At 44.9% G+C, this 22,496-nt stretch overlaps 1 protein-coding gene across 1 annotated transcript in view; it reads right to left on the minus strand.

The window, feature by feature from the left end:
- Positions 1-19,182, minus strand: part of LOC124594651 — a 307,403-nt gene extending 288,221 nt beyond the window's left edge. The window contains exons 1-2 of the mRNA XM_047133021.1: positions 18,909-19,182; positions 6,889-7,050 (exon numbers count right to left, since the gene is read on the minus strand). Of these exons, the coding sequence (XP_046988977.1) occupies positions 6,889-7,050; positions 18,909-19,182 (436 nt within the window). The remainder of the gene's footprint in view (positions 1-6,888; positions 7,051-18,908) is intronic.
- Between the last annotated feature and the right edge of the window lie 3,314 nt (positions 19,183-22,496).

Genomic DNA, 22,496 nt, shown 5'->3' on the forward strand with positions numbered 1-22,496 from the left:
AGGCCAGTGCTGTGATAGTGCTACGCAAAACAACAAGCGGTGCAAGCCCCCTCCATGAAAAACACCACCACGCCATGACACCACAGCCTCCGAATTATACTGTCGGCACTACACACGTTGGCAGATGACGTTCACCGGGTATTCGCCATACCCACACCCTGCCATCGGATCTCCACATTGTGTACCGTAATTCGAAACTCCACACAACGTTTTTCCACTGTTCAGTCGTCCAATGTTTACGCTCCTTACACTAAGTGAGGCGTCGTTTGGCATTTACCGGCGTGATATGTGGCTTATGAACAGCCGCTCGACCATGATATCGAAGTTTTTTCACCTCCCGCCTAACTGTCATAGTACTTGCAGTAGATCCTGATGCAGTCTGGAATTCCTGTGTGATGGTCTGGATAGAAGTCTGCCTCTAACACATTACGACCCTCTTCAACTGTCGGCGTTTTCTGTCAGTCAACAGACTAGGTCGGCATGTACGCTTTTCTGCTGTACGTGTCCCTTCACGTTTATACTTGAGTATCACATCGGAAATAGTGGACCTAGGGATGTTTAGGAGTGTGGAAATCTGCCATACAGACGTATGACACAAGTCACAACCACCCACCTGACCACGTTAGAAGTCCGTGAGTTCTGCGGAGCACCCCGTTCTGCTCTCTCACGGCCGGCCAGAGTGGCCGCGCGGTTCTAGGCGCTACAGTCTGGAACCACGAGACCGCCACGGTCGCAGGTTCGAATCCTGCCTCGGGCATCGATGTGTGTGAAGTCCTTACGTTAGATAGGTTTTAGTAGTTCTAAGTTCTACGGGACTGATGACCTCAGAAGTAAAGTCCCATAGTGCTCAGAGCCATATGAACCATTTGCTCTCTCACGATGTCTAATGACTACTGAGGTCGCTGATATAGAGTACCTGCCAGTAGATGGCAGCACAATGCACATAATATGAAAAACGCATGTTTTTGGGGGTATCCGGATACTTTTGATAACTTAGTGTACATATCTGTTACAACCAATATCTCCAGTTACTTGTCTGTCGCCGGCCGCTGTGACGGAGCGGTTCTAGGCGCTTCAGTCTGGAACTGCGCGATCGCTGCGCTCGCAGGTTCGAATCCTGCCTCGGGCATGGATGTGTGTGATGTCCTTAGGTTAGTTAGGTTGAAGTAGTTCCAAGTTCTAGGGGACTGATGACCTCAGATGTTAAGTCCCATAGTGCTTAGTGCCATTTGAACCATTTGAACTTGTCTGCCTGTTTCTGGACTTTTCACCACACACTGGTCCTCCACTGTCAAAGAGCCATCCAAATTTCGGCATTCTGTGATTTTCCTAAATTGTTTAAGTCGAATACTGGAGTGGTTCCTTTGAAAAGGAACGGCCGATCCCCTTCCCCATCGTTACGAAATACGAGCTTTCGCTACGTCCCTAATAACATCAACATCTACGGGACGTTAAACGCTGATTTTCGTTCTCCTACTCCAAGTTTAGCTATTGTCAGATACCGTATGTTAGCAACTGCCCACGAATCTGTCCTTTATTCTGGCACGGGTTTTCCGTAGATTTATCCCTCATCTGTTGCGTTTAACGCAACGACGCCGACGTCTAATGCCTGACGACATGTGCCTGCCGACTGCTTAGTAGTGTATGTCTTTGTACTGCGTCTTTATAATAGAATGACAGACAGACGTGACTTGTTGACGAAACATGTACTGTGAATGAATCTATCCTGTAAATGAGATCTTGCGTTGGCGACATATTATAATTTTAGGCTTGGTCTCCGGTGTGGCTTGCTGCAGTTCCTCGACTGCGTTGCCATTGCCATTACCAGCACAAGTTTTGTCCTCGTCATTAATGTCGCTGTCGCTTGTGTCCACGAACGTATCTCTTTCGTCAGACAGCTCTGATGATGTTAGATCATAGATATCAAAATTTGGTTCTTCCAACATCCTCCGTAGTTCCTGATCCGTGAAACTAGTCGTTTTTCTATGTTTACAAAATCAGTATGGGATTGTGGGTCCACCTTGATGCAAAACACTTTCGTTTTATTTTATTTATTGTCATTCCCAAATTATTTTCAGCGAAAATATCGCCATTGTCAGTGGGTTTTTTTCTTTATTCTAAAACATGCAAAAAATACTATCGCTATAAGCATCATAAAACATTGGTACATGTTTACTGTTTGTTCCAAATATTGTATTTCGTGAATAGTTTCATTAATAACTTACGCTATGTGATCATATGTATCCGCACGCCCCCGAAAACGTACGTTTTTCATATTAGGTGGATTATGCTGCCACATACTGCCAGGTACTCCATATCAGCAACCCCAGTAGTCATTAGACATCGCGAGAGAGCAGAATGGGGCGCTCAGCGGAACTCACGGACTTCGAACGTGGTCAGGTGACTGGGTTTCATTTGTGTCATACGTCTGTAAGCGAGATTTCCACTCATAAACATCCCTAGGTCCACTTTTTCCGATGTGATAGTCACGTGGACATGTGAAATTACACGTACAGCACAAAAGCGTACAGGCCGACCTCGTCTGTTCACTTGACAGAGACCGCCTACAGCTGAAGAGGGTCGTAATGTGTGACAGGCAGACATCTATCCAGACCATCACACAGGAATTCCAAACTGCATCAGTATTCACTGCAAGTACTATGACAGTTAGACGGGAAATGAGAAAACTTGTATTTCATGGTCGAGTGGCTGCTCATAAGCCATATATCACGCCGGTAAATGCCAAACGACGTCTCGCTTGGTCTAAGGAGCGTAAACAATGGACGCTTAAACAGTGGAAAAACGTTGTGTGGAGTGACGAATTACGGTACAAAATGTGGCCTTCCGATGGTAGGGTGTGGGTATGGCGAATGCCCGGTGAACATCATCTGCCAGCGTGTGTAGTGCCAACAGTAAAATTCGGAGGCGGTGGTGTTATGGTGTGGTCGTGTTTTTCATGGAGGTGACTTCTACCGCTTGTTGTTTTGCGTGGCACTATCACAGCACAGGCCTACATTGATGTTTTAAGAAGCTTCTTGCTTCCCACTGTTGAAGAGCAATTGCATCTTTCAACCCGATCGAGCACCTGTTCACAATGCACGGCCTGTGGCGGAGTGGTTACACGACAATAACATCACTGTAATGGACTAGCCTGCACAGAGTTCTGACCTGAATCCTACAGAACACCTTTGGGATGTTTTGCAACGCCGACTTCGTGCCAGGCATCACCGATCGACATCTCTCTCCTCAATGCAGCACTGCGTGAAGAATGGGCTGTCATTCGCCAAGAAACCTTTCAGCACCTGATCGAACGTATGAGTGCAAGAGTGGAAGCTGTCATCAAGGCTACGGGTGGGCCAACATCATATTGAATTCCAGCATTACCGATGGAGGGCGCCAGGTGTCCGGATACTTTTGATCACATAGTATATTTACCTTAAGTCACAGCATAGTTTTCACGTTTTTCACCGTCATTACCGGCATATTTTATGTGTTTTTGTTGCTGTTTGTTCGGTATACAGAATGTCATCTGCAACCGTATCACTGGATGTTATTAACAAATATGAAAAAGTGAACTTATATACGTCAGCGTTATGCTAATGGGAACTGCGATAGTGTTGCGGATACAGTTCTGGTGTGCACTTGGTTGTTACGTAATTTGTTTTGTACTCACGTTCCTTGGTCGGCTTACAGTTGCTTTTCTATACAGAAAAACATTACGCTACCATGCTGTTAGCGTGTGTCGCGACAATAAATCGCACATTGTGAGACAGTTTTGAAAATGGTGCAAAAATAACGACTTTCTGTGTTTAAAAGCAACTGAAGGCGACCAAGGAACGTGACCACATGACAAGTTACGTAACAACCTAGTGCACAACACAAGTGTATCCGCAACACTACCGCATTTCCCATTAGCGTGACGCTGACGTATATAAGTTCCCTTTTTCATACAGTTGCAGATGACATGCTTTATAGCGAAGAAACGGCAACAAAAACACTGAATATAAAAGTAACATATTCACCTTTTTTGTGGTCCGATAGGAGCATTTTTCCGGTTATTTCCTTCTTTCCCTGCTACAGCAGGGCATGTCGCTCATACCAAAGAAACTCTATGGGCCACTAAGAGTTTGGTAATTTACTTACGTGAAATTTAAATAACGCAACACTATACAATTTTATACCTCAGACCAAATTTTATGTGCAGAAAATTTTTTACACATGCTCGAGTACTATAACAACCTGGGGTCCCCAGATCAAAAAATGGTTCAAATGGCTCTGAGCACTATGGGACTTAACAGCTGAGGTCATCAGTCCCCGAGAACTTAGAACTACTTAAACCTAACTAACCTAAGGACATTACACACATCCATGCCCGAGGCAGGATTCCAAACTGCGACCGTAGCGGTCGCGCGGTTCCAGACTGAAGCGCCTAGAACCGCTCGGCCACCCCGGCCGGCTCCCCAGATCCCTTTTGATGATGGCGGAGACACTTTACAGTACATTTCTCCGTGTTAAATCACTTTATGAACTACGTCACAGCCTCACACCGTATTCTACGTGCGTGTTTGACGTGTACAGGTAGAGTAAATTTGAACGTCTGTATATCGGAAATGGATAAAGATATTAAGAAAATTTGCAAGGATTTTCGAAATCTGGATCTTAGGAATGTGTTGTAAAAATTACAAACATTTGGTGTACATAGGCGTCTTCGAACTGCGACTCGGATTTGGTGCCAAAAACTATGTTTTTGTGGTGTTTCTCGATAACGGATAAAGAGTTTTGGAAATGGGAAGGTATCAATTGCAAATAATAGCCCAGAGTACATACCGTTAAAATTAGAGAAATTTGCAGCTGTCATTTATTATCTAGATTTCTCCTCACGCCGGAGTTTATGTGTACAAGTAGGGTAATTGGAACACCTGTATCTCGGAAACGAATAAAGGCATCAAAAAAATTTTCAACGTTGTTTGAGAACGGGATCTTAGAAATATCTAGTAAAAATTTAAGTCGTTTGCTGTGCGAATCTGTCTTGGGATCATACGTTCCATTGGTAGCGAGTCGATGAAACGGACTCTCTCTCAATTCCTATCTCAAGCAGTTGTCATCGAGCAAAATCGACACAGGACAAGCAACCATAGCCCGTATGTCGTCATGTTGTTCTCTGGCTAGCGTCATTGTCTCGTTTAAAAAAATCTATGTCTACAGGTGCATAAAATAGCTTAAATACCACAAGTTCATGTGTATGGTGACGAATCAAGGGTTCGTTTCACTACACATTCTGTGGAAAGAGTTAACATCTCCAGCTGAAGGCGAAGATACACTACCGGCCATTAAAATTGCTACACCAAGAAGAAATGCAGATGATAAACGGGTATTCATTGAACAAATATATTATACTAGAACTGACATGTGTTTGCATTTTCACGCAATTTGGGTGCATAGATCCTGAGAAACCAGTACCCAGAACAACCACCTCTGGCCGAAATAACGGCCATGATACGCCTGGGCATTGAGTGAAACAGAGCTTGGGTGGCGTCTACAGGTACAGCTGCATATGCAGCGTCAACACGATACCACAGTTCATCAAGAGTAGTGACTGGTGTATTGTGACGAGCCTGTTGCTCGGCCACCATTGACCAGACGTTTTCAGTTGGTGAGAGGTCTGGAGAATGTGCTGGCCAGGGCAGCAGTAAAACATTTTCTGTATCCAGAAAGGCCCTTACAGGACCTGAAACATGCGGTCGTGCATTACCCTGCTGAAATGTAGGGTTTCGCAGGGATCGAATGAAGGGTAGAGCCACGGGTCGTAACACATCTGTAATGTAAAGTCCACTGTTGAAAGTGCCGTCAATGCGAACAAGAGGTGACCGAGACGTGCAACCAATGGCACCCCATACCATCACGCCGTGTGATACGCTAGTATGGCGATGACGAATACACGTTTCCAATATGCGTTCACCGCGATGTCGCCAAACACGGATGCGACCATCATGACGCTGTAAACAGAACCTGGATTCATCCGAAAAAGAGACGTTTTGCCATTCGTGCACCCAGGTTCGTCGCTGAGTACACCATCGTATGCGCTCCTGTCTGTGATGCAGCGTCAAGGGTAACCGCAACCACGGTCTCCGAGCTGATAGTCCATGCTGCTGCAAACGTCGTCGAAGTGTTCGTGCAGATGGTTGTTGTCTTGCAAACGTCCCCATCTGTTGACATAGGGATCGAGACGTGGCTGCACGATCCGTTACAGCCATGCGGATAAGATGCCTGTCATCTCGACTGCTAGTGATACGAGGCCGTTAGGATCCAGCACGGCGTTCCGTATTACCCTCCTGATCCCATCGATTCTATATTCTGCTACCAGTCATTGGATCTCGACCAACGCGAGCAGCAGTATCGCGATAGGCTACAATCCGACCTTTATCAAAGTCGGAAAGGTGATGGTACGCATTTCTCCTCCTTACACGAGGCATCACAGCAACGTTTCACCAGGCAACGCCGGTCAACTGCTGTTTGTGTATGAGAAAACTGTTGGAAACTTTCCTCATGTTAGCATGTTGTAGGTGTCGCCACCGGCGCCAAACATGTTTGAATGCTCTGAAAAGCTAATCGTTTGCATATCACAGCGTCTTCTTCCTATTGGTTAAATTTCGCGTCTGTAGCACGTCATATTCGTGGTGTAGCAATTTTAATGGCCAGTAGTGTATAAATCTCGAACGGTTTCATGGGAAACAACAAGAAAACAAAACGTTATGAAAGAGACCTGTGACGGATGAACCGCGAATCAAACCCCCCAGACGACAAGCATGTAGTAACGATCACTGCCGATCACTACTGGGAGCAAAGTATGTGTAGCCTGCGCTGAACACCGGGCAGTGGAGCACTCACCGTCGATGCCGCCGCGGAGCTCGGCGTCGGTGAGGTCTATGATGACCTTGTGGCCGATGACGTAGTTGATGGGCAGCAGCGGGTCGTCCCAGAAGCCGGCGGCCCCCACACGGACAGCCGCCACGCGAGGGCCCTGGTAGATGGCCACCTCGGACAGGTCTCCTGTCGGGACATGCGTAACGCAGCAGCGTCAGTAACGCTAATAAACGACGGGGCAACAAGGTCGTAGATCTGAGCTAACAAGACGAGCTCTGCATTCTTTTAGCTCACTGAAACAGCAGTTGTGCTCTACGAGTGTAGTGGACATTAGACAACAAACCACTACCGTCAGGGTTGTAACACTCATATCGATTAGGAGAAGGTTTATTTTCTGTAACTGTGTACCTGCAATTTATGAAGTGTGTATTCTATATTGTTTAAACTCCTTTGTGTATGGCAAGAAAATTAGAGTTTTGTAATATACACTCCTGGAAATGGAAAAAAGAACACATTGACACCGGTGTGTCAGACCCACCATACTTCCTCCGGACACTGCGAGAGGGCTGTACAAGCAATGATCACACGCACGGCACAGCGGACACACCAGGAACCGCGGTGTTGGCCGTCGAATGGCGCTAGCTGCGCAGCATTTGTGCACCGCCGCCGTCAGTGTCAGCCAGTTTGCCGTGGCATACGGAGCTCCATCGCAGTCTTTAACACTGGTAGCACGCCGCGACAGCGTGGACGTGAACCGTATGTGCAGTTGACGGACTTTGAGCGAGGGCGTATAGTGGGCATGCGGGAGGCCGGGTGGACGTACCGCCGAATTGCTCAACACGTGGGACGTGAGGTCTCCACAGTACATCGATGTTGTCGCCAGTAGTCGGCGGAAGGTGCACGTGCCCGTCGACCTGGGACCGGACCGCAGCGACGCACGGATGCACGCCAAGACCGTAGGATCCTACGCAGTGCCGTAGGGGACCGCACCGCCACTTCCCAGCAAATTAGGGACACTGTTGCTCCTGGGGTATCGGCGAGGACCATTCGCAACCGTCTCCATGAAGCTGGGCTACGGTCCCGCACATCGTTAGGCCGTCTTCCGCTCACGCCCCAACATCGTGCAGCCCGCCTCCAGTGGTGTCGCGACAGGCGTGAATGGAGGGACGAATGGAGACGTGTCGTCTTCAGCGATGAGAGTCGCTTCTGCCTTGGTGCCAATGATGGTCGTATGCGTGTTTGGCGCCGTGCAGGTGAGCGCCACAATCAGGACTGCATACGACCGAGGCACACAGGACCAACACCCAGCATCATGGTGTGGGGAGCGATCTCCTACACTGGCCGTACACCACTGGTGATCGTCGAGGGGACACTGAATAGAGCACGGTACATCCAAACCGTCATCGAACCCATCGTTCTACCATTCCTAGACCGGCAAGGGAACTTGCTGTTCCAACAGGACAATGCACGTCCGCATGTATCCCGTGCCACCCAACGTGCTCTAGAAGGTGTAAGTCAACTACCCTGGCCAGCAAGATCTCCGGATCTGTCCCCCATTGAGCATGTTTGGGACTGGATGAAGCGTCGTCTCACGCGGTCTGCACGTCCAGCACGAACATTGGTCCAACTGAGGCGCCAGGTGGAAATGGCATGGCAAGCCGTTCCACAGGACTACATCCAGCATCTCCACGATCGTCTCCATGGGAGAATAGCAGCTTGCATTGCTGCGAAAGGTGGATATACACTGTACTAGTGCCGACATTGTGCATGCTCTGTTGCCTGTGTCTATGTGCCTGTGGTTCTGTCAGTGTGATCATGTGATGTATCTGACCCCAGGAATGTGTCAATAATGTTTCCCCTTCCTGGGACAATGAATTCACGGTGTTCTTATTTCAATTTCCAGGAGTGTATTTATGAAAAAAGCAAAAGAATATGATGTTGTTTTAAATTATTGTAAAATCAATTTTTTTTTTATTTATGAATTTGGCCAGCTCTGGACCAGTATTTGTGTGGAGTGTAGCCATGTATGGAAGTGAAACATGGACGATAAATAGATTAGACAAGAAGAGAATAGAAGCTTTCGAAATGTGGTGCTACAAAAGAATGCTGAAGATTAGATGGGTAGACCACACAACTAATGAGGAAGTATTGAACAGAATTGGGGAGAAGAGTAGCTTGTGGCACAACTTGACTAGAAGAAGGGATCGGTTGGTAGGGCATGTTCTGAGACATCGAGGAATCACCAATTTAGTATTGGAGGGCAGCGTGGAGGGTAAAAATCGTAGAGGGAGACCAAGAGAGGAATACACTAAGCAGATTCAGAAGGATGTAGGCTGCAGTAGGTACTGGGAGATGAAGAAGCTTGCACAGGATAGAGTAGCATGGAGAGCTGCATCAAACCAGTCTCAGGACTGAAGACCACAACAACAACAACAACAACATCATCTGCAAAAGCTAAACATTTCACATCAAATTTGTTCTTTCCTTGGCCCATACCATTTCTGCCTCTGTTTTTTAACGTGCTTTCCCATGTTTTTACTATTTAATCTAAAACCAAGTTAAAGAGAATTGGGGACAGTGCGTCCCCTTGTGGAACTCCTGTTATGATTTTGAATGGTTCAGAAATTTCGCCTTGAAACTTAATTCTTGATGTATCTGTGAGCATTTGTTCAACAAGTCGTCTCGTGTTTTCATCTATCCCTGATTCATAAAATATCTGGAATAGTGTTTGTCTGTCAACTGAGTCGTAGCCCTTCTTGAAGTCTACGAAAGTAACTACTGTATTTTTATTTTGTACAGCTCTCACTCTCACAATTGTTTTTAAATTAAGAATCTATTCTGCACGTTATCTACCTTTCCTAAATCCTACTTGATAATCTTCTATATGAGGTCTTGATTGTTCCTCTATTCCATTTAAAAGTGCTTTAGAAAGTATTTTCTATGTTTATATTTTTATAAAAAGAGTATGTTTCCTAAAATCTGATTCATACTTAGGGCACTCGTATTTGTAACATGTAAACGCTGTAGGAAAGTCCCTCCGCAACGAAAGTGGCACGGCGCGATGTGAAAGGTGGATTTGGCGGTCCAACTGAGCGGCTCTTTTGTGTGAACGACACGCAGTATGCGTCTAGCCTTAGCACGGTATACCTCGGCGGTGCTAAGAGAGGCAATTGGAAGCTGCTTTAGAAGGGATTTGCCTCGGATGTGGATCTGGCTATTATTTTTTGTTCACGGAAAAATAGAATGGCTCTAATATGTTGAAAATCAGACGCCAAGAAAAGAATTTATACAGCATTCGCACATCAAGAGCCATTGCGCCTGCCACCAATCTTCATGCAAACTTCATACATTCAGCCAACTAATGTATATGGGCGTGGACCAGATAATTCGTGTGTTGTTTCAATAATAATCACATAAAACATAAAGTGGTGTCCGTAACCATATTTTCAATCCTGATCACGAACCTACGCAGCGTCCTCGCCTAAGTGCTACTAAAGCCGAGTATCCTGATTTAAATGAACAATCCTTGCATTCATGTGTTTAAAAGTGATTTTTTTTGTCTAAAGTAAAAGGAGTAGTAAAAATTAAAGTAAGAGTAACGTTTGGATGCTTTGTTAATGAACTGCTCCAAGTGAAATACAGTTTTGTAGGATTACAGTGCAAGATTGTGTAAATATTATTGTAAAGAGTATCCGCTTCACAGGTAATTAAAGTTCAAGTGCATATAAATCTTTAATGAACAGATTTACGATAGTATTGTTAGAAGAAAAATTATGCACAATTTTAAAAGAAGGTGTATTTTTGGTGCCCATGATGAAAGTTTCTTTTTTATAGTTAATTACGCCCAGTGCTGTATTTTATTGTCCTGCAAAGGAATTTAAGCGAATGATTAGCCTTTAGCCATTACTATTGCAATAATCAAAGATCTTTGACCAGTCAAACTATACTAGTTTATGGGTCCCCATCATATTCTCCACCTATTAAGAAAAAATTGAACTGTTACTGTTACTAACAAAAGCTGCTATATGGAGAGGAGCTTAAACAGTGTATTTACGATGTTATTCATCTTTATTTGTGTTTTTTTCATTTCAGTCAAGTAGAAGCCGCTCATGTCCAAATTTACTTCTGCTTTTCATGCAGTGACATTTCAGTATTTGATTAAGTAATGCTTTTGAGTGTGGCTTTCATTAGTATGAGACTGGTGCAAATTTGCTGCCCATAATTTACTGGCGTGTGTGTTATTGGTAACTGTTGCTACACACAGTACAGAGTTCACTGTGTCAGTTTGTATCCTGTTTGCTATTCAATGGGAAATCTCAACAAAAGTAACTTCAATAACCAATATTCAATTTTCTCAACGATATGTTTCCAAAATAAATTCATTTATGAGTTTACCGCTTTCGCTAACTCCCAAGATTAAAGCCTGTTTGGTTTTTCTATTATTTCACCAAATTCAAAATTATAGTCCGATGCCCTTGTCCATTTGACCCATGTGCGTTCGAACTTCGAAATCCTCTCAGAGGATAACATTACACGGCACTTTAGTGTTATAGGGTGTCTTCAGGTGTGTCCCAGGGTTGTGTGACGTAAATGATCTGACGTATAGGGTGAGGAGAAGTCTGCCGCTGTTTGATGATGACGCTGTGATGTAACGGAAGGCGTCGTCGTTGAGTGACTGTAGGAGGATACAAGATTATTTACACAGCCTATTGGTGTGATGAAGCCGGCCGGGGTGGCCGAGCGGTTCTAGGCGCTACAGTCTGGAACCGCGCGACCGCTATGGTCGCAAGTTCGAATCCTGCCTTGGGCATGAACGTGTGTGATGTCCTTAGGTTAGTTAGGTTTAAGTAGTTCTAAGTTATATGGGACTGATGACCTCAGATGTTAAGTCCCATAGTGTTCAGAGCCATTTGAACCATTTTGGTGTGATGAATGGTAGCTAACTCTAAACGTAGAAAAAAGTAAGTTAATGCAGGCGAGTAAGGAAAACAGTGCTGTAACGTTCGAGTACAATATTAGTGGAGTGCTGCTTGATAAAGCCACGTCGATTACATATCTAGTCCTAACGTTGTAAAGTGATACGAAATGAAACGAGCATGTAAGGACGTAGGACGGTGAGTAGTTGGCTTGGGTTTATTGGGATAATTTTAAGAAAGTGTGGATCATGTGTAAAGGAGAGCGCGTATAGTACTCTAGTGCGGCCCATTCTTGAGTGCTGCTCGAGTGTTTGGGATCCGCGCCGTGTGGGATTAACGAAAGACATTGAATTAATTCAGAAAGGAAGACGAAATGGACAGAGAAAGAAAAAAGGAGGACATGGACAGAGAGAGGGTGGAGGAGGAGACGGACAGATGAAGGAAAAAGGAGAAGATTGACAGAGAGAGGGGTGGAGGAGATGAAGTGAGAGAATGAGGAGGACAAGATGGACAAACAGACGTAGAGGAATAGATAGACAGAGAAGGGGCAGGCGAGACAGATGGGACAGGGAGGAGATGGACTAAGAGAGGGGAGAGGCGATGGCCAGACAGATGGAGAGGAGAAAGGGGAGATGGACAGTAGAGGGTCGTGGAGGAGATGGCGCGAGAATGGATTGAGGGGACAGGAAGAGTTTGATTCTGGGACGGGAGTTAGACAGAAGGGATGGAGCTGATGCACAGAGGGAGAACGAGCAGATGGACAGATAGAGTGGGGAGTAGCAGAGGTAGGGATAGAGGTGTAGGAGGTGGACAGAGAATGGGGGACGGAGGATGTGGAGAGAGAGGTCGGCGAATAAGAGAAGGACCAAGAGGGGAATGAAAGAGACGGATAGAGAGGGCTGAAAGGACGAGATGGACTAGTAGAATTGGAGTAAATACAAGCTCAGGCTACGCCGGGTAGTCAGCTAGTTTTGAACAAAAATAATCGGCAATGGCGGGGGAAGACTTCTAGTACAAGGAAGTCTTTCTCCTAACTGCCTTGCCAAAGAGGGCAGAATGGTGGACAGAGGTTTGGGACATCCTCTTGTCGTAGGGTGGGAAACTAGCCCTGAAAGGCGAAACAATCAGCAGTGACCAACTGCATGAGGATACAGAAGGCAATGAAAACCATTGCATTAAGGACACGTAATATGTATCTGCAGGACGTGGGGCCAGTAATTGAAATAGTGTCATGTTGATTTCGCATTGGCAAAAGATTCCGGATGAGCACCCATTCAGACTGCCAGTGGAGAAGTAATCATGAGAAAAAGACTGAATAACCAATGAAAGGGAACATTCTACGCGTCCTCTTTAGTTCGTAGTGATTTACCCACGTGTCATCAATGGATACTACGCGACTGAGAAAACCTTTTTCCCTTCGAAAATGCCTTAAATGTGATTTCGACGTTAACAGACGTTCATGTTTACTTTTGCCAAACAGTTGCCATGGTACCCTATGAGCATAAACTTTACGATAGATATGAGGTTCAGGGTCGATTCAAAGTGTTGAATCGTGCCTAATGTTCAACTCATGCGCACTGTTAATAGTTCTGAACCGACAATCGCCACGAATCAGTGGGTCAGCTGCCGTGGTATCCCTTACCATTTTCCTACTGCGTAGCTTTCTCAAACGCTCCTCTCGTAAAATTTATGTTCACGAGGGGGCCCGTCATCATAATGAAGCATTTTGCGATACTCTCTGCAACTGTAGTTACTTCAAAGAACAACAAAAAACGTATCATTCCACCCGTTTGTTCCTCGGCGGAACACGGAGGATGGGGCACTGCGAAATAAATTCTCTGAAATCACTAGGGATAGAGCTATTCGCTGACCCGACACGGGTTGTGTACAAGAACAATGTGTAAAGTCGCATCACCGCTGAGCCAGTGCTGTCAACCTATGAAAGAGAAATAAACAACTTACGCCTCATCTAGCTCCTCTGTCAGTGTTGCATATGAGGTTTACTGTGGACACTGCAACGTGATCACGTTAGACCAGTAGTTATTGTGGATACTAGTAGGTAGCCACATTAAACGAGAGTTATTGTCAACATTATCAGTTGGTCACATTAAAACGGGGATTATTATGGGCGTTAGCAGCTGGCCACGTTAAAACAGGTGTTACTATGGACACAAGCAGGTGGTCACTGTTGTGTCTAGGCATATAGCACGCCAATATAGCAGGGCAGCATCACGGGTTGCCGATACACAATATCTTAGGGGCCACGGCAACGAGAACCAAAACAACACCAGTTGTGGGCGACGACAACATGGAACGCTGTCAACGCCAAATCAAGACGCTACCGATACAGCCCCAGGTCACTGGCCTCAATAACAGGTGGGCTAGTCCGCGACCAGTTCTTCTGACGGCACCGTATTTAAGGCGCCAAAACACCACTATCCAGCAGTTTAAGCCTTCTCGCCAGAAGAGGGAACCAACGTAGCCTACCACGAGCCACTAGCCGTCTATGCTACGATGTGACCTCATGACCTCACGAAGCTCTGCCACCAGAACTTTTCTATTCGGCTGTACATTACTGTGTTGTGTTGTTGGACAATCGCCCTTAACTGTCATCCTTCAGGGCATAGACTTCTGCCTGTTTAGAGTCAGTGAAATTTCTGCTTTGACAAACAGTTACAATCTTTTGTTAGACTGCTTAAGTGCTCGAACAGAGATAGTTACAGTCACAAACAGCAGTTTGGTACAGAATAATTAAATTTGGTTTTATGTTCTTATTATTTAACATTTTATTCCTTATCTATCTGGAGTGAGTTACTGCTTACCAAGTCCTCGATGGGCCACTTCAGTCACGTTGAAACAGCGGTTATGGTGAACATTAATAGGTTGTTACGTTAAAATAGGGGCTACTGTGGATGTAATGAGGTGAGCACATCGTAATGTGTTTTACTATGGACACTGTCATGCGGTCAGTTAGAACAGTAGTTGCCAAACGTGGCAACAAGTTAGAAAACGGTAATCACTTCCGACATTAGAAGGTGCTACATTAAAAACAGGTGTCGCCGCAGACATTAGCAGGTGATCATACAAAATCAAGGGGCTACCATAGATATTAGCTTCATAAGGGTAATTAATGTGGACACTAGCCACTAGGAAGGGGTCACATTAAAATACGTGTTACTTTTGATAACACCAGGAATTCACGTTATAACAGGGATCACTGTGCACACTAGGAGGGTGTCAGATTGAAAAAAATGGTGGTTACTACAGTCACTAGCAGGTGTCACAGTAAAACGCCAGTTACTGTTGAGATGGACACTAGCAGGTGGTGACGGTAAAACGGTAGTTACTGTTGATATTTGCATGCGGTCACGTTCAAACCGTAGTTACTGTGGACACTAGCAGGTGGTCACGTTAAAACAGATGTTACTTTCGACTCTAGCAGGTTGTCACCTTGAATCAGGTGTTACTGTGCTGTACAGAGTTCGCATTGCCATACCAAAGTCGGCAACGTGAATCGATGCCACAGACATTCGTGAGGGTTCGCTGCAATGCACAACGATATGTGAGTGCCGCTCATGAAGACCACAAATCCCTTCTCAGCACAGCAGCGTCCTCACACTGAGGTCAATAAGTGTCAGGCTAGCTAGATTTCTGCCCCAGTTCGAGATCTCAGCTAGAGCAGCCAACATCATCGCCCAGGAGCAACAAGTAGTTAAAGTTTGAGATGAACTTGTAGTGTTGTTAATACTGAATATTGTTTGTTAGTTAGTGCAACAAGTGATGCTTTGTTAGGCCAAGATAGTTGTATATCACTCAGGATTCCTGTGGCAAAGGAGTGTGTCAAACTTAAAAAAATCTTTTATTCCTTTATGTAATAAAGTGAACTAATACTTCACGTGTTCTGGTTTGATGTAGCATTTCCCACGGTACTCAAAGAACGCACAGTTGTGGCCAGACGAAAGTGTTTTCGCTTGATCACAACAGTTACTGTGGTCACTAGCAAGTGGTCACGTTAAAATTGGAGTTAATGTGTACACTGGCAGTTGGTCACTTTAAAACGGTTGTTACTGTGAACACTTGCAAGTGGTCACATTTAAACAGGTATTACTGTCGACATTAGGAGGTGGTCACATTGACGTGTGGATTACTGTGAACGTTAACAGGTGGTGACGTTGAAATGGTAGCTACTATGGACACTAATGGTGGTCATGTTAGATCGATAGTTACTGTTGACATTTGCACATGGTCACATTAAAACGGTAGTTACTGTGGACACTAGCAGGTGGTCCCGTTAAAACAGGTGTTACTGTGGTCACGTTAATATATATATTACTGTGGACACTTGCAGGTGGTCACATTGAAATGGTAGTTACTGTAGACACTAGCAGGTGGTCCCATTAAAACAGGTATTACTGTGGTCACGTTAATACATGTATTACTGTGGCCACTTGCAGGTGATCACATTAAAATGGTAGTTACTGTAGACACTAACAGGTGGTCCCATGAAAACAGGTGTTACTGTGGTCACATTAATGCAGGTATTGCTGTGGACACTAGCAGGTGGTCACATTAAAATGGTAGTTACTGTGGACACTAGCAGGTGGTCCCGTTAAAACAGGTATTACTGTGGTCACGTTAATACACATATTACTGTGGACATTTGCACATGGTCACATTAAAACGGTAAATACTGTGGACACTAGCAGGTAGTCCCGTTAAAACAGGTGTTACTGTGGTCACGTTAATACAGGTATTGCTGTGGACTTTAGCAGGTGGTCACATTAAAATGGTAGGTACTGTGGACACTAGTAGGTGGTCCCGTTAAAACAGGTATTACTGTGGTCACGTTAATACACATATTACTGTGGACACTTGCAAGTGGTCACAAAAAAATGGAAGTTACTGTAGACACTAGCAGGTGGTCCCGTTAAAACAGGTATTACTGTGGTTACGTTAATACATATATTACTGTGGTCACTTGCAGGTGGTCACATTAAAATGGTAGTTACTGTAGACACTAACAGGTGGTCCCATTCAAACAGGTGTTACTGTGGTCACGTTCATACAGGTATTACTGTGGCCACTTGTAGGTGGTCACATTAAAACGGTAGTTACTGTGGACACTAGCACGTGGTCCCATTAAAACAGGTGTTACTGTGGTCACGTTAATACAGGTATTACTGTGGACACTTGTAGGTGGTCACATTAAAACGGTAGTTACTGTGGACACTAGCAGGTGGTCCCATTAAAATAGGTGTTACTGTGGTCACGTTAATACAGGTATTACTGTGGACACTAGCAGGTGGTCACATTAAAACGGTAGTTACTATGGACACTAGCAGGTGGTCCCATTAAAACAGCTGTTACTGTGGTCACATTATTGCAGGTATTACTCTGGACACTAGCAGGTGGTCACATTAAAATGGTAGGTACTGTGGACGCTAGCAGGTGGTCCCATTAAAACAGCTGTTACTGTGGTCACATTAATGCAGGTATTGCTGTGGACACTAGCAGGTGGTCACATTAAAATGGTAGTTACTGTAGACACTAGCAGGTGGTCCCATTAAAACAGGTGTTACTGTGATCACGTTAATACAGGTATTGCTGTGGACACTAGCAGATGGTCACATTAAAATGGTAGTTGCTGTAGACACTAGCAGGTGATCCCATTAAAACAGCTGTTACTGTGGTCACATTATTGCAGGTTTTACTCTGGACACTAGCAGGTGGTCACATTAAAATGGTAGGTACTGTGGACGCTAGCAGGTGGTCCTATTAAAACAGGTGTTACTGTGGTCACATTAATGCACGTATTGCAGTGGACACTAGCAGGTGGTCACATTAAAATGGTAGGTACTGTAGACACTAGCAGGTGGTCCCATTAAAACAGGTGGTACTGTGGTCACGTTAATACAGGTATTGCTGTGGACACTTGTAGGTGGTCACATTAAAACGGTAGTTACTGTGGACGCTAGCAGGTGGTCCCATTAAAACAGGTGTTGCTGTGGTTACGTTAATACAGGTATTACTGTGGACACTAGCAGATGGTCACATTAAAATGGTAGTTGCTGTAGACACTAGCAGGTGGTCCCATTAAAACAGCTGTTACTGTGGTCACATTATTGCAGGTATTGCTGTGGACACTAGCAGGTGGTCACATTAAAATGGTAGGTACTGTGGACGCTAGCAGGTGGTCCCATTAAAACAGCTGTTACTCTGGTCACATTAATGCAAGTATTGCTGTGGACACTAGCAGGTGGTCACATTAAAATGGTAGTTACTGTAGACACTAGCAGGTGGTCCCATTAAAACAGGTGTTACTGTGGTCACGTTAATACAGGTATTGCTGTGTACACTAGCAGATGGTCACATTAAAATGGTAGTTGCTGTAGACACTAGCAGGTGGTCCCATTAAAACAGCTGTTACTGTGGTCACATTATTGCAGGTATTACTCTGGACACTAGCAGGTGGTCACATTAAAATTGTAGGTACTGTGGACGCGAGCAGGTGGTCCCATTAAAACAGCTGTTACTGTGGTCACATTAATACAGGTATTACTGTGGACACTTGTAGGTGGTCACATTAAAATGGTAGTTACTGTAGACACTAACAGGTGGTCCCATTAAAACAGGTGTTACTGTGGTCACGTTAATACAGGTATTGCTGTGGAGACTAGCAGGTGGTCACATTAAAATGGTAGGTACTGTGGACGCTAGCAGGTGGTCCCATTAAAACAGGTGTTACTGTGGTCACGTTAATGCAGGTATTGCTGTGGACACTATCAGGTGGTCACATTAAAATGGTAGTTACTGTAGACACTAGCAGGTGGTCCCATTAAAACAGCTGTTACTGTGGTCACGTTAATACAGGTATTGCTGTGGAGACTAGCAGGTGGTCACATTAAAATGGTAGGTACTGTGGACGCTAGCAGGTGGTCCCATTAAAACAGCTGTTACTGTGGTCACATTATTGCAGGTATTACTCTGGACACAAGCAGGTTGTCACGTTAAGATAAGTGTTATTATAGACCCGAGAGCTGCGTCACGTTAAAATTGCGGTCGCAGTAGACACTTTGAGGTGGCCGTAAGAACACGCTTGCAGGGAGCGGAGTGGTGGGGCTACCGTACCGGCGAGCGTGCTGGCCCAGAGGCTGTCTACGGCGGCGGCGCTGCCCATGTCGGAGTACGCCTTGAGGCTCTCCAGCTTCTCGCGGTCCCGCGGCGCGACGGCCGAGGTGCCGGCGGACAGCACGGGCGCCAGCCCCGCCTCCGCTGCCGACGCCAGTAGATCTCGCAGGCTGACCGTCTGCGGCTGCGAGGCGGCGCACAGCGCGGCCACCACCGTGCCCGCCGACACGGCGCCGCGCGTGTCGTTCACCACGCCGCGCTCCCGGCACCCCATCGTGCTGCAACACCAGACACGCCGGACACGCCTCACAGCTGCTGTGATCCATTCAGGGTTTTTTGGACAACGTGGTTGTGGAGAGAAGCAGCGATTAGTATGATTAATCAATAATTACAAAAGTCTTAATCGCATTTATTGTTATTATTATACCGCCAGCCGGTTTCAACCCGACGTAGGGGTCATCTTCTGGGCGTTTACACCATTGGTCGACTGCTGGTGATGTCACTCCTGTCAGCATAACGGCAGGAAACTATGTAGACAGGAGTGACACCACCAGCAGTCGACCAATGGTGTAAACGCCCAGAAGATGACCCCTACGTCGGGTTGAAACCGGTTGGCGGTATAATAATAATAATAAATGCGATTAAGACTGTTTTCGAATTATGTTACTTATAATCCGTCTTGAATGCAAATTTTTTTAAATTCATATGACCGGTTTCGGTTCATTCAGAACCATCTTCAGATCTGATATTTCAGTTACATGCATGTGAAAGTTGCTGGATTTTGACGGGTTACTCCTGTAATTGTAATATCAGATCTGAAGATGGTTCAGAATGAACCGAAACATGTGAAAGTTGTTGGATTTGGACGGGTTAATCTTGTAACTGAAATATCAGATCTGAAGATGGTTTTGAATGAACCGAAACCGGCCATAAGAATAAAAAAAATTTGCAATCAAGACGGATTATAAGTAACATTATACAATGACTGATCGCTGCCATCCCATCAGAAATTATGTCTGTTTTTGCATGTTTTTGAATTATTGATCATTCAAAATGTGCCTTGAGGCTTATAACACTGTTAACAGCATCACCAAACGGCGTAACCTGTCGCCCGGTTACCGGCTCCAGATGTGGATTCCCTTTCTAATAGTTTCCAAGAGCAACAAATACTTGATTTTCAGTATTTCATCGGTGTGCTACCTACGAACGACGTTCAATATTGATACGCCCTGCTAAACCCGCAGGACAGGACAGGTAGTTGGAGTTGTGGAAAGGGGACGAAAATGAGCGGCTGTCAGTTACACTCGAACTCATATAACTTTATTTATTTGACCAAACATTAAAGTACAAATTCTTCAACTTAGTTATCGGCTGAATACGCCACATTATCTTATGCCTTAAGGGAACAACCACTATAATTTAAAAAAAAAGACTAAAAGCCATTAACTCAAAATTCAGACACCAATGAGAATATTTAGAAGGCAGAAGGCCTCACATTAAATAAGTTCTATAATTTGGCTGAAGGCCCAAAAATCTAACACGTGAAAAGCAACAACCTTAATTTAAAGACGGCTGAAGGCCCATGATTTAAGACTCAAGGTAAAATTAAATAAAAAAACACAAGGTAGAAGACGTTATCTTAAATTAGGCTGAAGGCCCCAAACATTCTCACACTTGACAAGCAAGGAACTTTAATTTTAAAACGGCTGAAGGTTCATGCCTTAAAACACAACTAAAATAATTTTTAGTAGGCAGAAGGCCCAAGGCTTTACCTTTAAACAATATATTAATAAGACTGACGGGCCAAATAATCGAACACTTGACAAGCAAGGAACTTTCATTTTAAAATGGCTGAAGACCCATAACTTAACAACACCACTAAAAACACTTCAACTTTAATTCAAAACCATTGGCTATGAGCCATAGAAATACACACAATAGAAAATAAGAAAAGGCAGTGCAGCTAACGGCGCTCAGAAGTTTCGAGGGTCGGTCAGCACTTGAAATACTAACGATCACTTACAAGGAGACAGCATGACCGTGGGGTCGGGGATTTGTCCACAATTTTGTGTGGTGAAAGAGGACCCCTAACACCTCACGTGGTTGAAATATTAGGACGCACTACTCGGAAAATCCCGAGAAAAATCGATCCAAAGTTTCTTAGGTGCCTTATGGCCATAAAATGTTAGGTGGTGGTGATGGTGGTTAGTGTTTAACGTCCCGTCGACAACGAGGTCATTAGAGACGGAGCGCAAGCTCGGTTTAGGGAAGGATTGGGAAGGAAATCGGCCGTGCCCTTTCAAAGGAACCATCTCGGCATTCGCCTGAAACGATTTAGGGAAATCACGGAAAACCTAAATCAGGATGGCCGGAGACGGGATTGAACCGTCGTCCTCCCGAATGCGAGTCCAGTGTGCTAACCACTGCGCCACCTCGCTCGGTGTCATAAAATGTTAGTCCATTGTCATGGCCACGTCTGGCGTACATGGTTAGCGCTCGGACCATTACGCCGGATGTCTCGGGTTCGGTTCCTCCTCCGGCACTTTTTTTTTTCTTCTGTTGTTTGCAAAATTGCACCGCATTGTTACAGGAGAATCGTGAAATTCACCATCAATTATCGTCACCAATATTCCGAGACATGATTTAATATGCCTGGATTGCCTCAAAATTGTCAGAAACTCGAAACATTTTCGTAAATGTTAATGGGGCATGTTTTTGTACAGATTTATTGCAAAACGCCCTGTGATTGTAAAAAAATCCGCTTTTATATGTTGCGCAAGATGTCGCAAAAATTATTGCTTTGTTTGTTTTTACGATAATTACCACTGCGGTTCTTGTTTATAATTATTATATGTATAAAAATTGAATGTTTCCCAATCGACTTTGTTATTCTGATTAAACAGGCAATGTTTCTGCTCATATACTTTACAATGAAAAATGGAAAAACCACCGCCACGAATTGTGTTGTTGGACAAAAAGAAAATAATTTTTATTCAATAATATAACTAATTTGTTAAAGATAATGTAGGTTTGCGAAACTTTCTGAATAATTGGTGGAATAACCAAAGAAAATGAAACAGAAGAAAAAAAAGTGCCAGAGGAGGAATCGAACACGAGACCTCTGGCGTAAGAATCCGAGCCCTAAACACCGAGGCCAAACTGCGGTTGTTCTTTTTTTTTTAAAAAAAAAAAAATCTCTTTTTGTTCGCTCTTGGTTCGTTGTATCTGCTCGGGGCGGACGTCACAAGACACCCGTTACAGTTGATCCATTAACTGTTTTTTTTATTACAGAGGGCAGTTAACCCTCTGACCGAACACGCTGAGCTACCGTGCCGGCAACGGCATAGAGTGTACTAACATCTTATACTTACAAGGCACCTAAGAAACTTTGGATCGATTTTTCACGGGATTTTCCGGGTAGTGCGTCCTAATATTTTAACCACATGAGGTGTTAGGGGTCCTCTTTCGCCACACAAAATTCCGGACAAATCCCCTGAAGTGTTTGCAGAAGGCCCGCAGCTCGTGGTCGTGCGGTAGCGTTCTCGCTTCCCGCGCCCGGGTTCCCGGGTTCGATTCCCGGCGGGGTCA

The sequence above is a fragment of the Schistocerca americana genome, chromosome 2 (assembly GCF_021461395.2).
Source record: "Schistocerca americana isolate TAMUIC-IGC-003095 chromosome 2, iqSchAmer2.1, whole genome shotgun sequence".
Classification (NCBI taxonomy): Eukaryota; Metazoa; Arthropoda; class Insecta; order Orthoptera; family Acrididae; genus Schistocerca; species Schistocerca americana.